General features: G+C 35.7%; 1 protein-coding gene across 6 annotated transcripts in view; it reads right to left on the bottom strand.

Annotated features, from left to right (window-relative positions):
* Positions 1-27008, bottom strand: part of efr3ba (EFR3 homolog Ba (S. cerevisiae)) — a 61145-nt gene that overhangs the window by 22911 nt on the left and 11226 nt on the right. For all 6 annotated transcript variants that reach the window (XR_012393026.1, XR_012393027.1, XM_021467451.3 and 3 more), the window contains exons 2-7: positions 17037-17113; positions 16006-16133; positions 13979-14129; positions 6666-6787; positions 6232-6381; positions 3032-3157 (exon numbers count right to left, since the gene is read on the bottom strand). Coding sequence is in view for 4 of the 6 variants with exons in the window: in XM_021467451.3 (XP_021323126.2) it covers positions 3032-3157; positions 6232-6381; positions 6666-6787; positions 13979-14129; positions 16006-16133; positions 17037-17113 (754 nt within the window). In the remaining 2 variants the exon portion in view is untranslated. The remainder of the gene's footprint in view (positions 1-3031; positions 3158-6231; positions 6382-6665; positions 6788-13978; positions 14130-16005; positions 16134-17036; positions 17114-27008) is intronic.

Genomic DNA, 27008 nt, shown 5'->3' on the forward strand with positions numbered 1-27008 from the left:
CAATTACCTATGTGGCTGGGGGAGGAAACTGAGTGTTACTCAGGCTAGAAGGAAGAAAAAGAAGAAGGTGGCTGGGTCACACCCTCGCCCTTGAGTGGATGTGGGATTATGGCTGACAAGAGCCATCTGGGCTTCTTTGGGGGGCCAGTGGCTAGGACGCATGTCTTGAAGGCATCAGGTGACCACCTTTCTAGGATCTGGATTTGTTGCTGCCCTTTGTACTTCTGTGATGGCTGCACATATTCTGAAACATAGTATACAGGAATAAGAGAAGTAATTCAACACCTTTAATACTTTTCCCACACATTTAAAGACCTTTTCACCATTTCCAATCAAAAAAGCTGGCGAGATTTATCTTACGGAATATTTACTAAATATTAAAATGTAACAAATGAATCCAACTAAACATTCGAATACAGACACATGTATATTAAAATCTAGCCGATTCGACAGGTTGTCACCTATAGAGCTGCAGACTGAGTGTTGCAGTAAACAAGCGGCAAGCTGTCAAACCTTAGTAGAATTCTACTGATTACGTAACTACCTAGTATCCTGATATTCACGGCTTGAATAGTCAAACTTAGCATACGATGATACCTTGTAAAGGAATCTAAGACTTTCTAATACTTTAAGCCCTCAAACTCCTCTATATTGACTTATCAGCCCCCAACACCTTCTGATACTCCGGAGACACCCTGTGTAAGAGTGACTGGGAGTTGATCTGAGGGATACCTGTGGAGCAAAGAACTGCAATAAGCATCTCTTAAATCAGAATCGTGTGACAGGGCGGTTGTGTCATCTATAAATGGGAAGAAGAGGGGGGGGGGTGCAGAAGGAGAATGAGGCTCGGCGGAGCGACTCTGCTATAGCGGAAGTACAAATGATAGTCAGCATTGGAGCGTTATGAGTGCTAAATATTGTCAATAGTGATATGAAGAGTAAAAGGGGGGGGGGGGGTATATGTGAATATGTATCAAGGGTGTGGGCTGTATGGGCAGAAAGTATCTTTGCGAAGAGTGTAAATGCATTAGGAATGGATGAAGAGTGATGGGTTGAATGAGGGCAGTTTCAGGAGCTGGCAGTCTTGAACTCTAAAATGGAAAACAAGAGAGAATTAGAAATGAAATCTTAGCAACATGGCACGTGTACAGCAGACATGATTAATTGTATTGGCTGATATTCGTGGGAGGAGTCTTCATAAGTGTATGGATGATTGTGAATGGAAGCGCCTTTGTTAATGCATGTTCCAATACTTAATGTCACGATGTGTCAGGGTTGTAGAAGTGGGCATTTGTCCTCCTGCAGGGTGGTAATTAGAAGGAGAACTGAGCGTATGGGGCGTTTCTATGCTGGAAGTCCAGGAAACCTCTTGGAGAGCTGGTGAGATGATGATGGAGTGGAGTTTAAACCCCTTACTGATATAGAAGTTTTTAAAACTCGAATGTATTTAACACAAAGTATAAGTATGAAAAGCTACTCCATGGCCAGAAATGTCCTCCTCTTGTTTGTTGCAGTCGAGCAGGAAATTGTTTTCTTACTGACATTAAAAACTGACTGACATTCAGGTGTATTGATATGAGAGTCACAATTGGCGTGATACAACAGGGTTACTGCTTGATGTGTAGGTTGTCTTATCACTTGCTGGGTAATACTCATTTCAGAATTTTTTTTTTTTTTTTTTTTTTTTTTTTTTTAATATATGTATATATAATTATTAATAAAATGTAAATATATCAACTGCCTACATCAAACTTAAAAAACGATGTTGCCACTTAATAGGAACTGTGTGAATGTAATGTTTATCATGGCTTTACTCCATCCATGATAAGTAACATGTCTGTAATCTCAACATGATTATTTGGCCGGAATCAAAGTCTCTGCACGCAGTCCATTCATGAATTTGTCGGGAGAGAAGGCGGGACCGTCTCCAGTTTTGGAAAGCTCATTGGATGGTGATACGTCCCCTTTAAGCTATTGGCTCCTTGGAGTCACGGTCAAGAGTTCAGAGTGCAAATGCCGGCGGCCATTTTGTAGATCAGATCGCTACAATGTTTATGCGTGAAAGTATGACTCCACTCTCACCAGCAGCTGGTTTGGATATCAGTGCACCTTTTCATGGATGTATATCGACGAATGAAGGTGTTATGGAATAATGTTTATGGATTAGATTGCCTGGTCATTTGCCTTCGAACTATTTCAGCTGTCAGAATGTTATGGATCTGCTGACCAGCGGGAGGCTGAGAGGTGAGTTCTTCATTTAAAGCGTTCTATTCACGCTGATCTTGCCAGACTTCCCTTTAAGCATGCAGGTTACCGAACGTGGACCATTAACGTTAGGTGATCTGTGAGTTCGGCTTCTCTCCGGTGGCTTGAATCGCCGGCGTCATAAGTTTAGACGAAGTTGTGGCTTGTGTAGTGAAGGGCAGATGAAGTAGAAGATGGAAGAGTTGATATGCCGGCTTCTTGTGGGGGTTCTGGCTCGATTGCTGGCGAGGCAGCTGCTGGAGTTTAGGGGAGAGCGGGGTTCTGGTTGGAGAAGTTGTTGTTGTTGTTGTTGATTGTTTGTTCTTCCATGCCAGAAGGTTGAATGATGCTGAAGCGTAGTTTAAATGCTGGAGCGTTTGTAGCGGGAGGCATTCTTCCAAAATGAAGATAGTGCAATGGGGAGAAAGTGATCCATTTATACTAAGCTAGGATCATTCTGATTGGATTATTACTGATTACGGATGAGTGGCCAGCGGTGCACAATCATATCACGTGCTCCTCTCGAAATTAGTTTATGAAACTTCACTTTGTCATATTTAACTTTGCCCCACAGCCCTCAGTCAAAAATTGTGGTTTTTGGTCCTTTATAAGAAAAAGTTTGGGCAGCCCTGACTGAAAGGTTTTGTGGTCCATGTTATTTAATATCATCAAAATAAATATATCTTATATACATGTTAAACAACATTGAGCAGAAATGCGAACAAGTATGTCTCTCTTCTGCCCTCTTGTGTTTGAGCCGAGCATAAACACTAATACAAACACTCACATGAGCACAGGCTTGACGGCGTTCTTGATGTTTCCGTAAACCGCTCGTCCCAGCAGCTCTCGAAAGCATCTCTCCGTCAGCTCCACCGGACTCTCCTTCTCCTTCTCTGTCTCTGGAGAAGGAGACCTATCCACAGGAATCAAAAACACACACTCTAAACAGGCCCGAATCAATAGGCGGATTGTTGTTGGCAGTACGGTAAGTTGCGGTCAGCGATTTCCCCTGAGGAGAAAATGTGAAGAGGTTTTATGGTTCTGAGTTTATCACACTGTCCAGCTGAGTTTTCATCGTCTGTTTCTGCCCCTCAGGTCCTCAGGCTTATTATGTTTTTTTGAGGCAGTGCAGCAGCTTCTGCAAATAATGGCTTTCTTATGGCACTTAGGAGTCTACTGTAACACTTCAGTTGCAGTCAGTCTGCTGTTATATCACACACTTTTCATTAGCATTCGATTAGGAGTTAATTAGCTTAATCACACAGACTGGTTAATACCTTATTAGCAAGACACTGTTTTTTGAAAAGAAAATTCAACACTCATGTTTAGAGCTGCACAATATATCGTTTCAGCATCAATATCGCAGGATCTTCAATATTGAGCAGACCCGGATTAAGAAATCAGAGGCCCCTAGGCACATTGTCTTGTTGGGCCCCCTAACCGGCCGCACCCCTATAGTTAAATTAAAAAAATAAGAATAATATACTATTTTTTAATAAAATGAATCTATAATGTATTGCCCACATTTAAAAAATAAATTATATATATTTATTTATAGTCTACACAGATTTTGCTTATTTTTAAAGCATTTAAAGCACACTTTGATACTAACTAAATTAGTGAACATTAATGGTTTTTAGTATGCTTGTTCAAGTTCACTGAAGCAGTACCAAAATATATATATATATATTTTAAAGGGTATATTCATTGTAAACACAAATTAGTTTTAATACAAAGTACAAAGACGTTGCTAATATTTAACACCAGGTGGAAAATAACTGTTTATAGAATATTTAAAATCACTATTTAGATGCTGATAAGCTAAACCTTAGTAAATACCCACGAGCCACTTGTGACTTTACATTACATTCTTATTATTTTCATTTTTAAACAAAAAATATTTCCTTTCTATTAAAAATAAATGTATTTCCAATCTGATATGTAATGGGGAAAAAAGAAGAATAAGGACGCTGGATTCGAACTGGTTGATGTTGATCATGTCAAAATATATAGTCATGCGCGTTACGTGCTATGCCACTTATTTTGTGTCTGTCAATCAAACATTGATGGGCGGAAAGTTGCTCAAATAGCTTATTCCAATGAGGTGCGCTATTTGCACTTAGCCTAAATAGACACTCCAAAATCGTAATTGTTCCCCCCTCACTGGGGCCCCAAGTGCACACGGGCCCCTGGGCTGGTGCCCATAATGCCCATTGGTTTATCCTGCCCTAATGTTGAGTTGGGATTAGTTGATTATAATCATTGCAGAGTTGAATTATAATGGAGTACAAATGGTAGTTCACCTAAACATTAGACTTCACTCACTATTTTCAAATGTTTATTAGTTTCTTTATGTTGAACACAAAAGCAAGATATTTTAATAACTCATAAAGGGTTGAAACAAGTGAAGAATGAGTAAATAGTGAATCAATTTTCATTTTTGGGTGAACAATCTGTTATTGTAAACATTTCAACATTTCAGAGTTTAAAGCATATGGCAATTATAATGTTTGTAACTTAAATAAAAATGACATTATATGCAGTGACTCTCCAGAAAGCTGTAATTCACTTTTATCTTTGTTATATTTTATTGATCTATGCTTGTAAGTTATTTGTTATGTATTATTTGAGATCCAATCCTCTACAAAATCACCCAATCTAAAATGAAGAATTCTTTTCAAATAAAGCTATATTCACATCACAATATTTATCACAGAAATACAAAATATTGCTATGTCAGTTTTTTCCAATATCGTACAGCCCTACTCCTGTTAAAGAAACTCCCTACTTTTTCTTTTTTTTCCCAATTTGTATCCACAATTAAGTTAAACAGTTAAGTTTTACCATTTTTTATCTATTAAACTGATATCTGGGTCTTGTGGGAACACACTTAGCTTAGCTTAGCATACATCATTGAATTAAATTAGACTATTAGACGCTTGACTATTCTTTGGTTACACTGTGTATTAAGTAAAATGAAAAATATTTTATGCAAGCTAAAAGTGCTCCCCAAACCTAGAGATCAGCTGATTAGAAAATGGTAAAACTCAACTCTTTAATTATAGGGGACATGTAAAATTAGCCTATTTCCAAAAAAAGTGGAGTGTTCCTTTAAGAGACAACACCACATGCGAATAAGGTAAAAACAATTTCATCAAATTCCCAAGCCGATTAATTACATTAAGAATTGCTGCATTTTTTCTATCACTGTACAAGATTTCTAAAATGGGATGAGATTTTGAAAATTAGTATTTTGTAGGATGTGTATAATCAGGCAAATTATGAATGAACATATCCCTCTGTAAAACCTTCAGAATATATTCGGAAATACATGAATAAAACTGTGAAGTTTGGTGTATGCAAGTGCTGTTAAAATGGAGATTTATGGCTCATGAGTAGGACCAGACAGAATCTGCTGACATTTGTTTGCTAATTCTATGCAGAATTTTGTAAAAAAAAAAAAAAAAAATTCAGAGGATTTATGTGGAATGATTTTTGGGAGTATCATTAATAAAAACAATATATGAAATGAAAAAAATAATACCTTTTTATGTTTTATTTTATGTTTACAGTGCAAATCCAATTAGATCCACATATTTGGTAAACAAAGCAAGTCTCTCATATAATATATTTACTAAAAGAAAGAAAATATGACTTTACAAACTAAATGGTAAATACACCATATGAACATTTTCATATTAGTCAATAATTTCACTGAATATAAAAAAATGAATAAATATAAATGTACACACATTTACACAAGTGAATAAATAGACTCGATGGGCAAAAAATCTGCAGATTTCTGCGGGCACAGATTCCGTGTGGGCCTCCTCATGAGGAAAGTCATTTTGTATTTAATGCCCCAAAAGTGTGTTTTTGCATTTTTTGTGAGGTGCATGAAAAACAGTTTTTGCTTGTGGTGTCTCGCCTTAAGATGTAAAATGTCTACTTCTCTTGTGATTGCGTAAGTTAGTGTGTTTTACAGACCTCTCAATGCCTTCTTCTTGCTGGAGGTTGAACAGGAGTGACGGCACAATTTTGTCCATGTGCTGAGGGTCCCAAATATTTGCCTGCAGCTCATCATTGACAGTCTTCCTCACCACCCCTTGAAGCCCCCTGATCCCTGCCATACGAATCCTTATATAAAAACAACACACACACACACACACACACACACACACACACACACACACACACACACAAAATACTGTAGTTAGTCATACTTGCGTAGGAGTTTAAATAATATGTTTCCCAGGTATAAAATTATTAGAGATGTGGCCAAGGTTATCATCCGTAGAGGACTGAATGTTACATCACACCATGGTCAAAATATTTTTAGTGCATGCATCAGAGACTAAACCAACAAAATGAGGGAGAAACCAAGAGGTTTTTCTCTGTTGAAATGGTAAAAAGATGCTCACTTTGTGCGAATATCTGGATCCTCGAAGCTGGAATGGCACATCTCACTGAAGCGGGAGACAAAGAAATCATAGCTGCGGTGGTATGATGCTGTGTCCTCCTCTATGTTTGCAAACTTCACAAACTTAACGAGAAAAAGATAAGATAGATAAAATTAGAGAAATAAAGTCTGGTCTCACATTAATGTGACTGGATAAAAAGCATTTTTTAAATGGTCAATATTATTTGCCCCTGAATTTTTTTGTTTTTTTTATCAATGACGAACAAATTTTTCTAGTTGCCACAACTTAATTTTTGGTATTTTACATAACATATTTTTTTCTAGTTACTGCAACTGATTTTTTTTCTAGTTACTTCAACTTAATTTTTCTAGTTCTAATAACTTACATGTTTTTGTTACCACAACTTCATTTTTGTAGTTACTGCAACCTAATTTTTCTAGTTGCAACTTTTTAAAATTCCCGTAACTTATTTTTATCTAGTTACCGCAACTTAAAGCTATCACAACTTTATTTTTGTAGTTACCGCATCTTCATTTTCCAAGTTCTTATACCCTAAATGTTCTACTTATTGCAACTTAATTTTCCTAATAACCACAATTTAATATTGTATATGCAGAGGGATGCAGAAGGACTTTTAATTTGGCAGTAACCTGGGTGAAGTGCTTCTGGTGAACTGTATTCTGTTACAAAATTGGCGCGTTTAAGATCTGGTCTCTTTAAAAATCAGTGATCTCCACTGCCTGATTGATAAACGATATAAAATGGGTCTCAGATTGTACAAGAAGCACACTACATTAAATAAAAATTTTCCTGAGCCATGTCTTTAAATATAAACATTTATTTTACTCCGGTATTTTCAATGGTGTTTCTGCACTCGCCAGCTGATCCTGACAGGGCGTGCATGTAAATGGCTTTTCATCTTGTTTTACTCTTGAACAACTAAATGAATGCTCAAGTCTTTTTAACTGATTGTATTTTAATGACATTACGTTTTCTGCCTGTCCCGACCTTTAACCTGTCTCTTAGACTACTCTTTGTGCATTACCCCTTACATTCCTTTTTTAATATCTACTAGACTACTCTCATAATATAGATGCACATATACATATTCAACATGTACAAGTTTTAACACCATCATCCTCTAAATTATAAACAAAACCAGACATGATGAAAGTAAACACCACACTGGTTTGTGCCACAACAATGTTAATAGCTGCCTAGAATATCAAACTATCAAATTTAAAAGACATTTAGAGACCAAACACCTCATGTTCATACACTGTAAAACCAGATAAATTAACTCAAACTGTTTGAGGAAACCGATTGCGGCAAACCATTTAAGTTTTTTAATGAAATGGTACTGTAAAGTTACATATAGTGTCACATACGCATGTCATTTGTGTTGATATCATCAAACTTTTAGAGTATTAGTAACTTAAACAGTTTAAGTTCAGTTATCAAATCCCTATAAGTTCAATTAACTTAAACTGGTCAATCAACTAAAACAATGTCCAAACAACTATACAGCTACTCAAATGGTTTGGTATTCCTTTTAGCATTAGAGTTAAGACAATAATATAAATAATTTTTCATAACTCATTCAATTAGAGTTCTGCTCAATATAATCAATTTCTGAGTTACCAAAACTCTTTTTCATTGAGTAACAAAAAGTAACAAAGTAACTTTTTAAAGCATTATAAGTTAAAATAAATTACTCATTTAGTTTGCAGTGTAGTAGACCTGCAGGGGAAAACATCCACACACCTCCTGTCCATCTGTTTCAAGCCAGATATTTATTTACCTCACCAAAGAGGAAAAGCAAATATATGAGAGCTAATGGCAAGTTTTGTCAGTAGTAATCTATACACAGCACCTGCTGCAATATTTTAATCAAAAAACATTTGCAGGACATTTGCCTAATGTGCTCTATTAAAAGAGTAAATGGCTGTTATGGAAAATGTACTTCTATAAGATGTTTACTATGAAACTGCGCAAAAAAACCTGCCAACTACTTTCTTTTTTTATAATCCCTGTAATTCAATATGCTGTTTCAGATATCTCCCTACTGAGATGTTAGAAGCCCCATCCATGATTGGTGATGATGTACCCTATTAGCATATATCAATAAGAAACACTTAATTCAGGTAAGAGATTTATTTATATTAAAGGGTAGTTCAATCAAAATGTAAACACAGTGCTTTTAATATAACCTTGTTTATTTGTGACAATATACATTAAATAAATTTCTAGTTTTAATTTAATTAACACAAAGCAGTGGTTTAAATTGCAACATTTTTTGGTAAACTCACATTTAAACTTGCATTTAAAATTATGAACTGCAAAGTCACGTGTGCAGCATTTAAAATAAATTTAAATAAATAAATTACTTATTAATTACGAATTATTAATTACATCATTACAGTTATATTTAAATTACTTTGTAATTGCTTTGTCTGAAAAGTAATCCAAAGTGATTTAATTACTTGATAAAATACTAAAATCCTTGTCTCTAACTAAGCATACAGTTTATATGTTAATATTTTAATTCATATGGCCTTTAGCTGTATTAAAAAAAAAAAAAATACTAAAAAATAATAAACATTACTTAATTGAAATTATCTTAAGAATTTATCCACAGTATTTTAGGCAAATACATTTTAACATAAAATTTACATAAAATTTAAAATAAATCCACGGCTTTACGTTTTCAGCAGAAAAGTAGTTTAATTACAGTAACTAGTTACTTTGTAACTTATTACACCCAACATTGCACATCAGAAAGATAATAAGTATTTACGACACTGGCTGTAAAGGCTCCTACTTCCAGAGAGAGGGGTGGGGAACAGCAGCTAATTTGCATTTAAAGAGACTTGCACAAAACTTTGTTTTTGCTTCCACTCAAAAATGGGCATATACAGCATATATAATACATTTATTAAATTAATTCATTGAATACACTGCATTTATGTTCTGGGTAAATATATTCATCTGTACATAGTGTATTGTACTGTATCATCAATGAGTTATATACTGAATTTGGACTATTAATTTTATCTTGCTGCTATTGAAAAACTTTGGTAAATTAATGCTACGTTCAAAGTTTGCCCTTGTATTTCCTATAACTCTGTGACTATGATTTGCTTAACGGCATATTTGCATTGGACTAGTTTTGATCATGGTGATATTGGTGTTGCCATTACAATGTAGTCCCGAACCACTAGGAGTGTCAAAATTAATCGTTTCTTCAGTGCACTGCGATGCAGACGCGGACAATTCGGTATCGGTTCACTAATAATCATAACCGGTTATTACTGACGTCATTTACCTCATCTGCGCTCTGTTGCGAGGGAGGCGATCGCGAGTATTTACAACGCTCTAACTACTTAAAACTCCTAAACTGTGCACAGTTTCACTGTGTGTGTTTGCTGGATCAGTCTTTCACTGACATATACAACAATAGCCCCTATTTCACTGAGATCGAGAGAATGAAAGTAGCCTACTCCATTTCTCTCTCTCGCTCTGTCTCTCTCTCTCTTTCTCACACACACACAGTGGCCCATTTGACCTGCTGGCGTGGCTTTTCTTCACTTCTCGGCTGTTTTACAGCGTTAATTTTGCATACAGAAACAAGCGCGTGTCTGCAGAGTTTTCTCCACCGTGTCTATCATACATCAGCTGTGAGATCGCCGCTGCCGCCTGCCGCTTATCAGCATCACTCATCTGTGAAGAACGCAGCGCGCAAGAGCCAACCGTTTTTTTTTTTTTTGAGGGTGTGACTAGGGTTGTAACGGTATGAATTTTTTACGGTATGATAATCGTCTAAAACAATACCACGGTTTGACGGTTTCTCGGTATACGGTATGTTACAAATGTTACAAAATAATAGAACAGTGAAGCAAATTTGACTTTTTCCAAATAATATATTTTCAGTTACTATAAACAACACCACTTAAAAAAATAAGAAAATAATAAATAATGTGTCAAAATCCAAATAAAGTCAAAATAAACATGGTGCAAATCCTCAGTAAAAAATAGATATAAATATTTAATATACTATAAATAGTTACATAACGAAACTAGATTCAATATGGAACATCCTTAGGTTTTATGTGCCAGCATGGATATGGTTGTCTGTGGATATGGATTTGGATATGGTTGTCTGCAATGTAGAGAAACAGCTGCACCTTCATTTGCGTCTTTTGAAAACAGCAAGAGCAGCAGTTCGTCTTTGCTATGTCACTGTTTTGTCATGTTTCTGTGCTGCTGTGCATGCAAAAGTACTTAGTATGAGAATTATTTCATGCAAAACTTTTTTTTTGCGTTTTATTTAGCCGCGCATAAATGTATATCTCTCATTCCGTGTTGTTCAAAAAGCTCGTTTTTGGTCCACAAACAAAAGCGAAACCTATGCTTATTGGTTGTGATATAGCGAGTTTGAACCAATCTGGGCATGGAGGAGGGACTATGCATCAATGTATCGTGTCTGGTTTGTCCGGAGACACAGTGACGAGCGTTTCTTTGTCAAATCAGCGTTGTCAAATTTTGATGACGTAACCGCACTGATTCCGGAGCCTCTGGAGCCGCGAATGTTATGTTTCCAGCACTGGAAAACTGAGATTCTCTTCTTTATGCCAATCTTTGAATTGTATGAATCGGATCAGCGGATCAAAAGTTATTAAACATTTAAGAGCAATACTTATTTTTAGCCGCGGGCGGCTGTCTCGGTCTTTAAGGGTTAAAACCGTTGATATGCAATTGTTCATGGTATGATAATCGTGCACGTTCAAATCGTGGTAGACCGTCATACCGGTATATTGTTACAACCCTAGGTGTGACCAATCAAAGGGGTGTAAGAGAACTAGACAAGGATCAGAAATTGAGCTGGATATTTATATTTGTTTATATTATTTGCTAAATGCTCGTTTTGTTTAAAGTTACAGTTTATATATCTGACTGTTTGTATTAAATGACAAAATTGTATTACAAATAGTATATAAATATAAATATATTCATACATTGTAATACAAGAAATGCTGCTGTGAGGAAAATATAAAACTGTGTATGGAAAGCATCGTCAATGCACCGTGATGCACTGAAATATCGAATTGAACCAAATCGATGGCATGATAATCGTAACCGAACCGAACCGTGAGACTAGTGTAGGTTCACAGCTCTACGAACCACTGCTTAAAGGTATGCTAATCTGTACTTGTGTAGTTAACGTCAATTACAAAACTACAAATTAAGATCTTTTTGATAAGGATATCCAATGATATGAGAGTGTGCTACAATACTGATGCTACAAACTCTACACCTTCACTGTTAAACTGAGATGAAAACTCAGTCTAAAACATTATTCTGTAAACATGCACACAGCTTTCAGCATTTATGGGCAACATGCTTTAAGCCCTGGAACATCTGGCCTCTTTTCTATGGGAAAAGTAATCTCTTTTTAATCTTTAAGCTCTTATATTTCAGAAATATCAGATGCGAGCGGGTCTGAAGTTGAAAACTGCTTACTCTCTACTCTCCCATAAGCATCGGGTGAGTGTAAGCTGTCAGGGAACGGTGTAGAGGTTTCATGTTTCTGTACTGAAGATAAATTTTTTTGTTAATGAATGCTTGTCATGTAAAATGAAGTAAAATCAGCTGGAGTAGGAAAATACTGTACAAGGAGGGCCTGTTAATTTCAGACAAATGACAAGGTTTGATGTGAGGTAATAGAGAGTATTATATTTAAAAAGGAGAACTAATAAAAACAAAACAATGCATATAATATTGTGTATAATAAATGTATATACACTATAAATGCAGAAAATATATATACATGGTGTTTTATATACAATAATTTAATTCCAGTATTGAATATTATTAATAAAACATAAGCTGTGTAGCTGTAGTCACATTTTTTTATCTACACAAAATTTACCAAAAATAAGTGGATGAATTATTAATATTCCACAACATTAGAACGTGAAAGTCATATTTGTGGAAACACTTTATAAATCATTTCTAAAAACTTCATTTTTTACGTAAAACATATTATAAATAAATGTCACATTATTAATTCATTCATTTTCTTTTCAACTTAGTCCCTTTATTAATCCAGGGTCGCCACAGCAGAATGAACCGCCAACTTATCCAGTACATTTTTATGCAGCGGATGCCTTTTTAGCCACAACCCATCTCTGGGAAACATCCACACACACTCATTCACCACAGACAATTTGTAATGTAATGTATTGTAATGGTATTTATATAGCACAAATATTGTGTATGGCCATACACCCAAAGCGCTTCAGAATCATGAGGGGGGGGTCTCTCCACACCACCACCAGTGTGCAGCATCCACTTGGATGATGCAACGGCAGCTACAGACAATAGCGCCAGTGCGCTTACCACACACCAGCTATTGGTGGAGTGGAGAGACAGTGATAGAGCCAATTCGGTGGAAGGGGATAATTGGGAGGCCATGAACGTAAGGGCCAATAGAGGGACTTTGGCCAGGACACCGGGGTTACACCCCTGCTCTTTCACAAGAAGTGCCATGGGATTTTTAATGACCACAGAGAGTCAGGACCTCGGTTTAACGTCTCATCCGAAAGACGGCGCCCACTGACAGTGTAGTGTCCCCTTCACTTTTACTGGGGCATTAGGACTCACACAGACCACAGGTTGAGCATCCCCTGCTGGCCTCCAACACCACTAACACCACTTCCAACATCAACCTAGTGGTCTCCCATCCAGGTACTGACCAGGCTTAGCCCTGCTTAGCTTCAGTGAGTAACCGGTCTTGGGCTGCAGGGTGATATGGCTGTGGTGATATTTAGCCTACCAAATTCTTCTGTACCGCATGTCTTTGGACTGTGGGGGAAACCAGAGCACCCGGAGGAAACCCAGGCAAACACAGGGAGAACATGCAAACTCCAACTGAATAAATGCCAACCGACCCAGCCGAGACTCAAACCAGTGACCTTCTTGTTGTGAGGCGACAGCACTACCTACTGCGCCACTGTGTCGCATGGTCACATTATATTTATTTTTTGGTGTATTGCTTATTGACTAAAGTTAAAAAGAATATGGAATGTAATAAATGCATTGTTCATTGTATTTATGTTAAAGTAGGTAAATTTGGCTGTTCAAATTTTTTCACTTTCGGTCTGATTCGCCAATACCCCAATAAGAACTTGTGGTGTTGATGCTACAGCTACATTTTCCCTCCATACTGCAGAAACACCAGTCTCAAAGTACATTTATCAAGTGATCTGAAGCGTACACTACATCAACTGCCTCTGTAAATGAATTTCACTCACTGAGTTTGTGCCCAGGATCTGTAAGTTGGGTTTGTCGGCTTCTAGCAGCTTGCGCACCATAGTGAGGAAACTCTCCACAAAAAGGTTTATACTTTGACAGTGACAGGCCATCAGAAGCTGGTCCAAAGCCTCCATGGCAATACAAACATACCTGCGAGAGACACACAAACATCATGACCGCGAACATTGACACCCTTGTTAAAAATGAGCACAGAAAAAAAACCTTTTAACCTTTTGCATAGAATATTAACAAAAAGCTCTGATCTCGTAGAAAAACACAATTGCAGCACAGATTTTTCAACAAATTTACTGTTAAATGAACATGTGCCAGTTATTGCCATACCTATAAATTCCTGTTAATATTTTATGTTTTTGTGGCTATGGGTGACTATGAATAAAGAATTGTGGTAACACTTTGTGGGTGTTCATAAGACTTTCATGACACCTTTATAATCATAACATGACACATTGCCAAGAATATATAACTTGTTACAAATCTGTCATAAAGATGATGGTCATGAGGTCGTTATAACTGTGTCATGAATGTTTCTCTGCTTACATTTTTAGGTGGAACAAAATTAATGTGTCATTACAGTGTGACAATAAACAGAATGTATATTTATTTAAATAATAATAATAATAAGCTAAAGAGGTCATTTCTTTAAACTGGAAAAATGTACACCAAATTTAGGATGTTGGCTGAAAAACATGGCTACATGACAATGGAAAAAAATAAAGAAACATATACAGTATACTAAGAGATAAATACAAGGGTTTTAAGGTAGTTTGGGGTGCTTTCAAATTGTTTCTATAATGTGGAGTTATATGTCAAATATGTTGACTGATAAATTATGCTATGGGATTTGTATTCCTGATCAAAGCTCAATTTTTACAACAGAAGCAACGGCTCTATTTTTGGCTTTGGAACACACTGAAAATGCTGAGGAACACAATAGAATTTTATTATTTTTACTGGCTCAAAATCTTTGTCTACAAAATTGAATTCTTTTAAACTGGAGCATCCTAGTATTATTGACATTTGTATCTAAGTAAATGAACTGGAGGGAACATTTCCGAATATAGTTTTCGCAGGACATGTTGGAAATGAACAGGCAGACAAAGCTGCCAAAACAGCTCTTACAGGAAAGATAAAGGAGTGCAAAATCCCACCTTCATATTTAAAGCCACTAATAAAAGGCTACATTTTTAATATATGTCAAGCAGAATGGGATCAATGCTCAAAATTATCTTTTTGAAATCCAGCCTGAAATAGGAAGAACATCCAACTATTTTTTTTTAAACTTAATACATGATGAGATTTTTTACCAACGATGCCGTATCAGACACACGAGACTCACACATGAATATTTACCCAACTCCAAAATGTCAATATTGCATCAGAAACCAAACTGTTAAACATATTCTTGTGGAATGCCCTGTTATTAAACAACGATTTTTATCTGGAGAGCCTTTAAATTAAATATTTTTAAATGTAAATTCTTCTAAAATTGTAAAAAAAAAAATCAAAAGTAAATCTTAAAAACTGTTTTAGATTTTTATCTTAAATATTATTATTATTATTTATGTATTTTGTATTATTTATTGCTGTTGATGACTTTTAATTGTTAGAATATTTTAATAATTTTAGAAAATTGATATTTATAAATGTGGCAAACCTGATCTGATTTTTTTTTTTTATTTATTTATTTGCCATGACACAGCCAGAGAAGCTGATGGCAATAAACTCAAAATTAACTAAAAAAAAAAAAGTAACTCTCTTTCTCTCTCTCTCTCTCTTTACTGACACTCCAAATTTAGCCAAAATATCTATTGTTTGTGTTTCTATTAGATGTCTTTTAAACACAAAATTGCTTGGTGGACCAACATCACCACAAATTTATCAAAATGATTTTAAGCACTTTAGAAGATCAAAATTTTTAAAATATTTTTTTTTTCATATCTTTATTATGCTCTAGTGTAGCATAATCAGACAGTAACAGTCACTGTAATTCAGATGCTGTTTTTACCCATATCTATGCCGGGCAACGTCTCTGGATAGTCTCTCTGAAAGGTAGGCACCGATACGGTCTAGTTTCTCCGGAGCAGACAAGGCGTAAAAGGTAAGCTTCTCCATGTTAGCTTTTACCAGACCGTCCTTAAAAGAAAAAGAGAAGATCGACAGACAGACGGTTAGCAAGAGAAACCTATTAGAAGAACATAAGATAGAAAAAAGATGGTGGAACATAATTATCTCCACAAAAAGAGCATTCAGTGGATAATTTGTATTCTATTATAAGTCTAATACAGATCCTGAAGCTTGTCTAATTATTTAGAAGAGAGAGAAACTCAAATGTGCTAAAGAAATTCATGGTCGAATAGATTAGGGGTTCTTTCGAAAATTAAATACTGTCTTTAATTTGCCCATATATGGTAACATTTGTTCCAAAATTAAAATAAATCAAAAACACTTGCTAATATTACTTCAAAAATCTGTCTGTTTGATGTCTAGATTTAAACTATTGTTCCTTATCTATTCTATTTTCACTGACAGCCCAAATTTAGCTGTTATTCATTTTAGCCAAGAGTCTATGTTTGGATATCTGTTAGATGTCTTTCAAACATAAAATTGTTTGGTGGGCCAACATCACCTTAATTATATTACTTTCCAATAGAAAGTTTTTCAGTATTCCAATCAATATTTTTTCAAAACTGTACAGATAATGGTGCACAATTACTGCACAAGATAAGGAGTAAAATATGACATTTATACAGATTATGTTCAAATGCACATAATAACTGTAAGAAACAGGTTGATAGTAATTTGTCACACACAAATCTCGGGAACAGAAAAGATGTTGTCTGTAAAGATGACTGGTGTCAGTCAGGTGACCCAGCAGCAGATCTGCTACGCCACAGTGGCTCTGAAACTAATAAACATCACAGCTGAAAGCCTGAATGTCTACATCACTGCATTGATCACTGATGACTGATAAGCACTAGAAAGCTGGCGAACCGTCCCTTTCTCAGACTCAGCAGGTTTCCATTCATCTGACCTTACCTCAGGGTCTTCAGGAAAGATGTTATCCACCAGCCTCTTATAACGGGGTCTCAAAGCCCCACAGCATCCACACACACCTGAAACATATGCAAAGAGATGGACAAATAAATAGTGATCTTGTTTTTTCTAGGCTGATTCCAACTGTATTTTTTTACCAGCAAACTAGCCAATAGGGCTGCGTGATTAATCGAAAAGTAATTGAAATCGACATTCATAACCTAAAATCGCTTTATTTTTTCCTGCACAATTTTTTCAATTACTTTCCCTACCGAGTTACATGACGCAGTTCTGTTCTACATGTAGTCACATACCCGGGCCACGCACCTCTCAAAAAATGTAACTACTCAATGCAACGACGCATAGAGAAGGCTTTGTGATTGGTCGGTTTAATAACAGTGATGAGCGTGGGCACGGCGGATTACTTTTAACTGTTCAATGCTGAAGTTCAATAGTGTGCGTTTCCTTTATTTATTTTAAAACCAAGTAATGCATCCTTCATTCAAAAAATCTCTCACTGGATATCTGAACATATTTACTGCACAAAACTTGTCAGTGAACTATGAGGGCAAAAAAAATTTTAATAAATAAATATAATAATCGACCATTAAACATAATTGAGTTAAAATGTTCAATCAATCGAAATTTAGATTTTAGGCAAATCGCTCAGCCCTACTAGCCAATTCAATACCATTTTTACAAAAATCTTTTTTAATTATTATTAATTATATCATCTCAAGCTCAATAATTAAAGTCTATCATCTCAAAATTTTAAGTATAGTCATAAAAATGTATCTTTATCTATTAAAATTATATGCTATAGCTGTCTTTCCACTGCACACAACATTTAGACATGACTGTAGGATTATGCCCCCTTGTTGCTGTCGCACAGAATTTAAAATTTTGTTATGCACCATGAGAGAGATTCTTGAGGTGTCTGAAATAAAGGCGTGCAAAAGCAAAAGCCTTTATTGTCTGTGCGTTCACCATGGTTAAATGAATGAATGAATACTATAAACTCATAAATCACTAAAACCATTGGAGGAAATAAGGAGACAACGTTAAAATATAATATTTTTATTTCATTTATGAATAGAAATGTTTTTTAATATAGACAGAATATCAGTTTTTCTAATTAAAAAAAAATATATATATATATATATATATATATATATATATATATATATATATATATATATATATATATATATATATATATATATTCTCATGTCAACATTGGAATACATCACATCTGGTTGACTAGTCGCATACAGTCTAGTCGCAGAAGTTCAAATATTTAACGGATGATATAATAACGGATGCGCAGCTCAAATCTATCCAAATTTTCCACATACCGAGATGATCGGAACTCAGGCAGCTTCTGGACTTTTCTCCATTGGAAATAAATGACTTTGTCCTGACGCTTTTCAGTTGTCGTATTCAGTGGAAAGGCTGCACCAGTACAAAAAAAAAACTGTAGAAAGGCTAAATGAAAATGCAAATTCATTTTCATCTAGCAGGTGGCACTTAACAGGACAACAGCAATAAAAAGTTCAATCACGTGGTAGTTGTGGTAGAATCATGTGAACGCATTTTACAGCATCATGAGATTTTGATTGTTAAAATGTGTTTACATCCTCATAGTATTCATTCATTCATTTTCTTTTTGGCTTGGTCTCTTTATTAATCTGGGGTCGCCATATTGGAATGAACCGCCAACTTATCCAGCATATGTTTTACACAGCGGATGCCCTTCCAGCTTTAACCCATCTCTGGGAAACATCCATACAGACTCATACACTACAGAAAATTGAGCCCACCCAATTCACCTGTACCGCATGTCTTTTCCTCACAGAAACGCCTACTGACCCAGCCGTGGCTCCTTCTTTCTGTGAGGCGACAGCACTACCTACTACACCACCATGCCACCCATCCTTATAGTACAACTACTAAATACAACTTGTAAACTGGGAATTATTCCCTTGGCTATTGCTGTAAAAATGCATCTGCTCTTATTTTATATGCATTTAGAAAAAAGATGCTAATCTTTTTTTATTTTTAAAAAAAGAAGTATAAGCACTACTTTTTTAGGGTACAGTCAGTCTGGTACATTATTTTGTTTATTGACAATTGTGGCTAAATTCACTCAAAAACGATTTTTGCTGCTTGTTCATTATACTTATTTAAAATGAGCTGAAACAACATACTTCTTGAGAATTTTGGGAGACAACCTTATTGATTTATCTTCAATCTACTTAAATTTAAGTAAACTTAATACATTTTTGTTGAGACAACATGGGTAAATTGTGGGAACCCAGCATTTTTACAGTGTTGGCCTCTGTTACACAGGTTACATAGTTTGCACTATAAAATCATTGCAATGCAAGTCCAGAACAATGTTTTAAACAATTAAAACCAAACTGCTGCATCTTTGAACCCAAAAAGCACAGAAATACTAACAAAAATACATCTGAGATAAAAGCAAGTTTAGAAGTTATCTCTCCAAAGCTTTTTGTTTCCATGATGTAGGGCAGTATTGATCAACAGTCTTTGTAATTATACTCAACGTGAGCTTTATTTATTGCATCGACACATTAAATAAATTAGACCTGTGCCGTAATCTAGTAAGTGAAGCCAGTCGATTCAGGGGAAAGGCATTAATCTGTATTTAGGAAACGTCTGCAGCTCGGCGTGCTGCTTAAATGGATTTGAAAAGAATCTGTTGAAAGCATTTAGAATTGTTTCTGCTTTTACACCAGCACTTGAAAGCCCATAAAAGGCTTGTATAGGCTTATAAAGGGGCACATTGTAAATCACAGGGGGGAATAGAAACAGTAAAAAGCACTGTTGATTTTTATTTACATTTTTAATATATTTTTTTAATTATAAATTGGGTGTTTATGTCCTAACAAATTATTTAAAAACATTGATTTAGCAGTGTTAGATGGGTTATGTTTATTTATTGATATTTTGAATTAGCTTTTATTTTATTTATTTATTTATTTTTTTACTTTTAATAATATTTTTATGTGCTTTTGTGATTCTTAGGCCCTGTTTACACCAATACCTTTTAGTTTTAAAACGTAAAACGTTTTTAAATGTTTGGCTACGGTTACGCCATCCGTTCACACTACATCTAAGCTTTCGAGCTTTTTGGAAACACTGAAGAGGCTGTTTTCATTTTAAAATGCTGCTGCTCTCTGTCAGGGAGACATCTGAAAATGGAGGCATTTGATTGGAGCTTTTTCCTAAATATTAACTAGCCTACACAAAGATCAGTCTTGCATCCTTTCAAGTTCAGACTGGAAAACAAACTCCCGAAGACACGTCAGGTAAATCTTCAAAGGGAACCGTGTATTTTATAAGCTCATTCACATCATCCTGGATAAAATTGTTAAGAAATTGTTAAAAAAAACTACATCAGAAATGTTGAGGCGTCATCTGGCAACATATTTAAATAAGTGTAATCGTCTCTGTATGTATATTTATACCAAAACAAAGCCTATAACATAACTGCCTTCTTACATTTTCATTGAAAATACGAAACATACCCTCTCTTATGCTGAATATCAGTTTTAATAATCAATAATGGCCATTATAACAGTATAACGTACAATAAGTTTATACATTATAGGAAATAAAGGCAAGCAATCAGTTAATGTGTAGAATCAGTGTGCGTGGTTACATAAATTAATATAGCCTAATAACTTATCTTTGCATGCAACTAAAACATGCTACCTGAGAACAAGTAACGGATTCAAAAGACCAAAGTTGAGAAATATGTCGTTAGATATAGACAACAAGATGAATTAAATATCACGTTTAACAAATCTAGTGGGATTAGATCCAGCAGTAGATCCTTGATGAACAGTCCGCATGCACAGCTCTCATCAAAGTGGTCACGAAAAGTGCATTTTCAGAGGTATAGTGTGGATGGAGAGTTGTTCAGAAACGCTGTAGGTGAAACGCCAGAGTGAACGTGGATCGTTTTCATTTTTAATTGCAGGTTTAAAGCTAAAATGTATTAGTGTAAACGGGGCCTCAATAACTATTTAGATTAATTTACTTTTATTGCATTTTTAGTAATTATATATCAAATCAAATTGTACAATACTGTGCAAAAGTCATTAACTTTGGTGGACTAAGGCTACGTTCACACTGTAAAGCTTAGTGCTCAAATCTGATATTTTCTCAGATCTTATTTTTTAGCATGGCTGTTCCTACTGCTCTTATAAATGTGGCCTATATCAGATTTGCAGTGTGAACAGATCACGTGTGTGCTGCATGAGTAAGCACGTTGTCAGATCATGCTTATATTATTATTACCCTTTTCACAGACAACCGTGGCGTATTTCATGTACTGTAAATGATTGTTCTGCTACTACTAAGGTGTATTTCAGCATTTAAGACCTAAAATAAGTCCTGTGATAAAAAAAAACACTGATCGTTTGTGATTTATGACAACCGCGGTGCGTGGCGCTATGATCAACGGTGTAGTGAACTCATCAAGGGTTAATGAGCAGCCGCAGACTGAGCTGTGAAGGCGGAGTTGGTTTATCTCCGTTTGCAGAGTTATGTAATTTTACTTCGTTATAAGCAACAGACACGTGCAGAAGGGCGGTTTGGGTGCTCGAACACCTGCCATTTTTTCTCTCGGAGAGAAAGTTCTACCTCATTTGCACACGGATCCCCTATCCGCAACACCCATGGCTTCCGATCAACCCGTGCCTCAATCGTTAACCAGATTAGTTAACAAGCACCAGTTTTGCCTTCAAAATTGTTTTTAACATGAACAACCAACTTTCAATCGCCCTGTGTGCCATTCTACTGTGCAGCTGAGGAGTAGAGGATGTTTGCAGCACAGAATGATGACGCATGTCACTCAAAGATTGTGTAAAAGTCACATGAAATCCGACATGACCGTTCACACTGCGGTCGCATTGCATAACATCAGATCTGTGTCTGATTTAAGACCACATATGAAAGAGCACAGATCTGACCTGAAAAGACAGATTCCATGCGGTTTGGGCTGTTCACACTGTCATTACCTGAGTCACATGAGGGGAAAAAATCAGATTCGTGCCACATTTGCTTGCAGTGTGAACGTAGCCTGAGAACCATATTTATCCATATTTAATTTTTGGCTACTTTAGGTATTCTATATGTATTTGGGGTATAAAATGTATACAAAATTAGACAAAAATAACAACATTTTCAGAAAAAAATTACTTAAAGAGTCAGTATTTAGCGTGACTTCCCTTGTCACAGCTTTAACTGTTTTGGAAAAACAGTCCTGAAGCTTTCTGAAATAATGTACTAAGTGTATTATCTTTCTTTTTCTGCCAAGGTGATCCCATACTGACCTTTCAATATTCAGGTCTGGGCCATGTTGAGGCCACATTATGACTGTTAGTGTTTCATCAACTGTTTTTTTTTTCCTCTACAATATGATTTTGTTACATTAGTAGTCTTAGGGCTGGACAATAATTCGATATCAATATATATCGCGATATTTTTTTTTCAACAACGGTGATTATGATTTTTAAGCCCATTTTCAGTATTTTGATATACATTTGCAAAAGTTTGTTTTATTATATATGTATAAGATCTTATACCTTGTATCATTTGTCACTGAAGGACTTTCCGTGCTCAGAATGAGCGTGATGTCACTTGCATGATGACATACATCACAGACACGCTGCCACTGCCAGTGCTCAGAAGTTGGTTAAGCTGCTCCGTCGCAGAAAGCTACAAAATGAGTGCCCTGAATACAGATATGGGGGAACAAGCTTCCACAAATAAGAATGCAGACGGATTAGTTGATGAGAGAGGAAAGACATATGCAGTGGTGTGGAAGTTGTTCTGCTTTTTTAGTTTCGATAAACTTATAGTTTTGGTGCTCTGCATAATGTGCGGGAGATTGGTGCCAACTAGCAGCGGGAACACATCAAATCTATTCAAATCTTATGGTGCCTCAAAAATAAGTGGATTAAGTGGATTAAACATAAAACAATTAAGTTGTCCTAAAAAACACAAGAATTTTGTTATTTCAACTCATTTTAAATAAGTAGTTTGAACAAGCAGCAAGAGTCATTTTATGAGTGTATCAGCTGATGATGTCCATGTTGTTTGTCAACCACCCAGTTCAAACCTGAGATAAACACACAAACAAAGCCCCTTCTGGGTGGATGAGTCAGAGGCAGCACCTTGGCAGGACCCCTGGGAGAGACAAGGCTGTTTACACCATAACCATAGTGAAAGAGCTTCATCAGCGAGGAAAGCAAACAAAGCCGAGCAGGTGGAGTGATCAGACAGCAGCGCTCATCCACCCACAGATAGCTAACTCTGGCTTTTCATTCCAGTTGGCAAACATTAAAGGTGACATACAGTATCATGAAAATCTGACTTATTCTGTGTTTAAATGCTGCATTTGAATCCCTGGTTCATCTGCTGTACCAACCCAGAATTTGTGAAAAGCCAACAATCTAGTAACCAAAACTTTGTTTTAGTAAACCTTCTCTATGTAAAAAGCGCTGATTACATGTTGCTCCCCTAGTGGTGCAGGAAATGTACTTTATTATAATATTACCACCCCTTAGTCTGCACATTTCAACCCTCTGTGCTGCAGCAGCATCCAGACTGCATTTTTAGCAAGGGTCAATTCAGCGCTATTTCTGAAGTATGGGTTAGTACCAGGAATTTAATCTCTAACCTAATATCCAAAACAAGTATATGTTAGCATATTTTGAGAATGTTTCGAAATTTCCTTATGCTTGTTGTTAACATGATGTGCAGTTAAAGCAAGGCAAGTTTATTTATATAGCACATTTCATACACAGTGGCAATTCAAAGTGCTTTACATAAACAGGAATAAAAGAGACAAGTGTAAGAAAATTAAAAACAAATAATAAAAATGATTTAAAAACAGATAAAATGTGCTAAAACAGGTTATAAAAGAATGAAAAAGAAGAGAAAAACATGATATTGACATCTGCCGGATGTAGCACAGTGCTCATTCAGTTGAGGGCTAGCTAAACAGTCTCGATTTGAATGAGTTGATGTTGCTAAAGTTAGCATTGTCTCTGATTGTATTCATGGAAACAAGATCTATGTTACTAGTTTTATCCAGAAATGCTTACTGTAGCATAATGATATTTATTATGCAATTTGTATTTGCGGTAGCATGTAGTGTTCTCTGGCTCTTTATTGTTGTCTGACTGTGGTTGAAACTTTAAGGTTTTAATCTGCTACTGTTCATTTCACTTGTTTTGTTGTTTCTGGAATATCAGAATTTGTGTTTTCATCTTTCTGGATCCAAGCCGCTACTCATTTGAATAAAGAAAATATTCATTTTTGACCACTTTTTAGTGATTTATATATATTGGCGGTTCGTTCCACTGTGGCAACCCCTAATGAAAAAACGGACCAAGTCGAAAAGAAAATGAATGAATAAATGAATGTAAGAGGCAGATTAATATCAATAATTTTATATTATTTTGTTATTGAAATGTCACGTTATGTATGTGGTAACTAAAGATATAATTCCTGCCAAATTTATGTTTCATATTCATGTTTGGCAAAATTTGTTAGGAATTATATCTTTAGTTATCACATACATAACGTAACATTTCCACAACAAAATAATATAAAATTATTGATATTAAACTGGCTCTATTTATATGGGGTGTAACGATACGCGTATTTGTATTGAACCGTTCAGTACGAGACTTACGGTTCGGTATGCATCACAAACCGAATGATTTAGACTAATATCTTAAAAGATAAGAGAGAGTTCGTACAAAAAAGCCCTCAATGCTTGCTCCGCCTTCAAGCTCTACTTATTGGCCCACTGCGCTAGAACAGAATGCAAAGGGATTAGTTAATATCAGCTGTCAGTTGCTCAGTTCCGATGACAGGGTGCCACAGCCTCAAAAGTGTTAAGGGCTGGATCCGAGAGAATGAAAACATTCTGACAGATTTAGTTTTAGAAACCAGCTAGAGTTACAACTAATGGCACATATGATTAGTGATCTAATGCTGAATGTCAATCCAGCATTTACATCATTAGAAGAATGGATAAAATTCTTCCAGTGGTTAAAATCCGCTATGAAAATGACTAAAGCCATTCACCATAAAGCCGGTGGGCAGAGTTTTCAGGTAGGCCAACAGTGTTTGCCACTGAATCTACACACGAGATGTTGTAACGTTATTGAATCCTTCATTTAATTGTCATGATGCTGTCAACCTTGCGACTGCATACCGCGTTCGCCATCGCTAAAGATCATGCATTTACAGAGACGAAACTAATATTGCAGCTCATGAAAAGACCGTTATTGCTATTAGGATGACGAATGCAAATAATAAGTTATAATATCATCTGTGCAAAATCAGACACCACCCGTGAGAACAGTACAGTTATTATTGTTAATTCAGTTCATCTCATTCACGTCAAGCAGTGAGTGCACAGCCGGTGAGCGCATGCAGATTTGTGTTTATTTGTTAGTTGTGGTTAGAGTGTTAATATATAATAGAATCTTTTTATATAAAATGTGTAGTAACGCTGCTCGTCATTTTTGGTGGGTGCAACTAAATTTTGTCTGGTGCGCCTACATTTTTGAAGTTAGAAGCAACAGTGCTAACAAGAAAAAAAAGATTCATTTCGAGCCCTATGAGACTTTAATCGGTAGTGGAAATGTCGGGTTTTAAGAAAATGTTAAATGTAATAGAGCTTGCCGTAGCATAATGATATTTATTATGCAATTTCAGTCAGAAAATTCCTGCTTCAGATCCACTAAAATGGCAGGTGACAGTCAAATCAAGCAGATCTGTGCTGTCTGAAGAAAAGACACTCATCTTTCTGAAAAAAAAACAAACTTAAAAATAGATTGAAACTGAGTTACATTTAAAAACTAAATTGTTTTTAGGTGCTTAGAAGCTGCTTCGCTTAATGTCACACCTAACAAGCAGATAGGCTCCACCCTATTCAGGAAAGCACCAGCTCATTTGCATTTAAAGGAATACAAAAATGGTGTTTTTGCTCACACGAATTTCAATAACAACTTGTATTGCATGGTATTCCACTGATGAATAAATATAAAAATTCTGACATGTTGTCTAAACCATGCAAATGTTTTAGTATAAGCTGCTAAATCATGTAAGGGACGAGGTTAAGCAGGAACAGGAGTAAGTATTTAATAAACTGAATTTAATAGGTACTATTCTGCTTGTTTTGTTATAATTTGGCAGTTTAGTCTACATGTTACTGATTTATACAGATTTATGCAGATTGATTGCTGGTAAATCAGGGCAAAAACAAGGATAGCAAGTGGATATATGTATATATCCACTCACTTTGGGCAGTTTTAGTGGAATTGTTTATGTTCTGTTCTCCAACATGTTTCTCCAATAATTTCGACAAGTAGGGATGCAACGATTAATCAATTTTACTATTAACCACCCTTTAATTCACCACAGTTAATTGAAATTAAATTCTGCTCGGAACAATACTGCTGCAACTAAAAAAAGTTATGCCAACTGTGTGCTAGTTTCAAGTTTCAAGCTTATACCGAGGCTAATACCCACACACTCTGGATTAACTGGCTGAGACCATTAACTAAGGGCCATTCACATGTTGCGTCTTTTGTGTGAGCAAGTTTGTTATTTCTTTTCTTGCATGCCTAACCCGCAGCACGATGCGCTCATGCTTTCCAGGCACACCAAGTTGAAAGAATGGCTTCATATCATCAATCAGCTTCATATTTTGTATGGAATATACAAATTTTTACTCCAAAGAGAAAAGAAAATCCAAAATGAAAATACCAAACAAGTTCATAATATAGTTGATCATTATATAGTTGCCTCTTCAGAGAGGGCTTCAGCAGCCTTTGACTACATTTGTTCTCTTTAAAAGGGAAATACTTAGCTAATATGTTGCTTAGATTTACACTAGACAAATACTATTTTGTATTTATTCTT

Source organism: Danio rerio, chromosome 17 (assembly GCF_049306965.1).
Source record: "Danio rerio strain Tuebingen ecotype United States chromosome 17, GRCz12tu, whole genome shotgun sequence".
Taxonomy (NCBI): domain Eukaryota; kingdom Metazoa; phylum Chordata; class Actinopteri; order Cypriniformes; family Danionidae; genus Danio; species Danio rerio.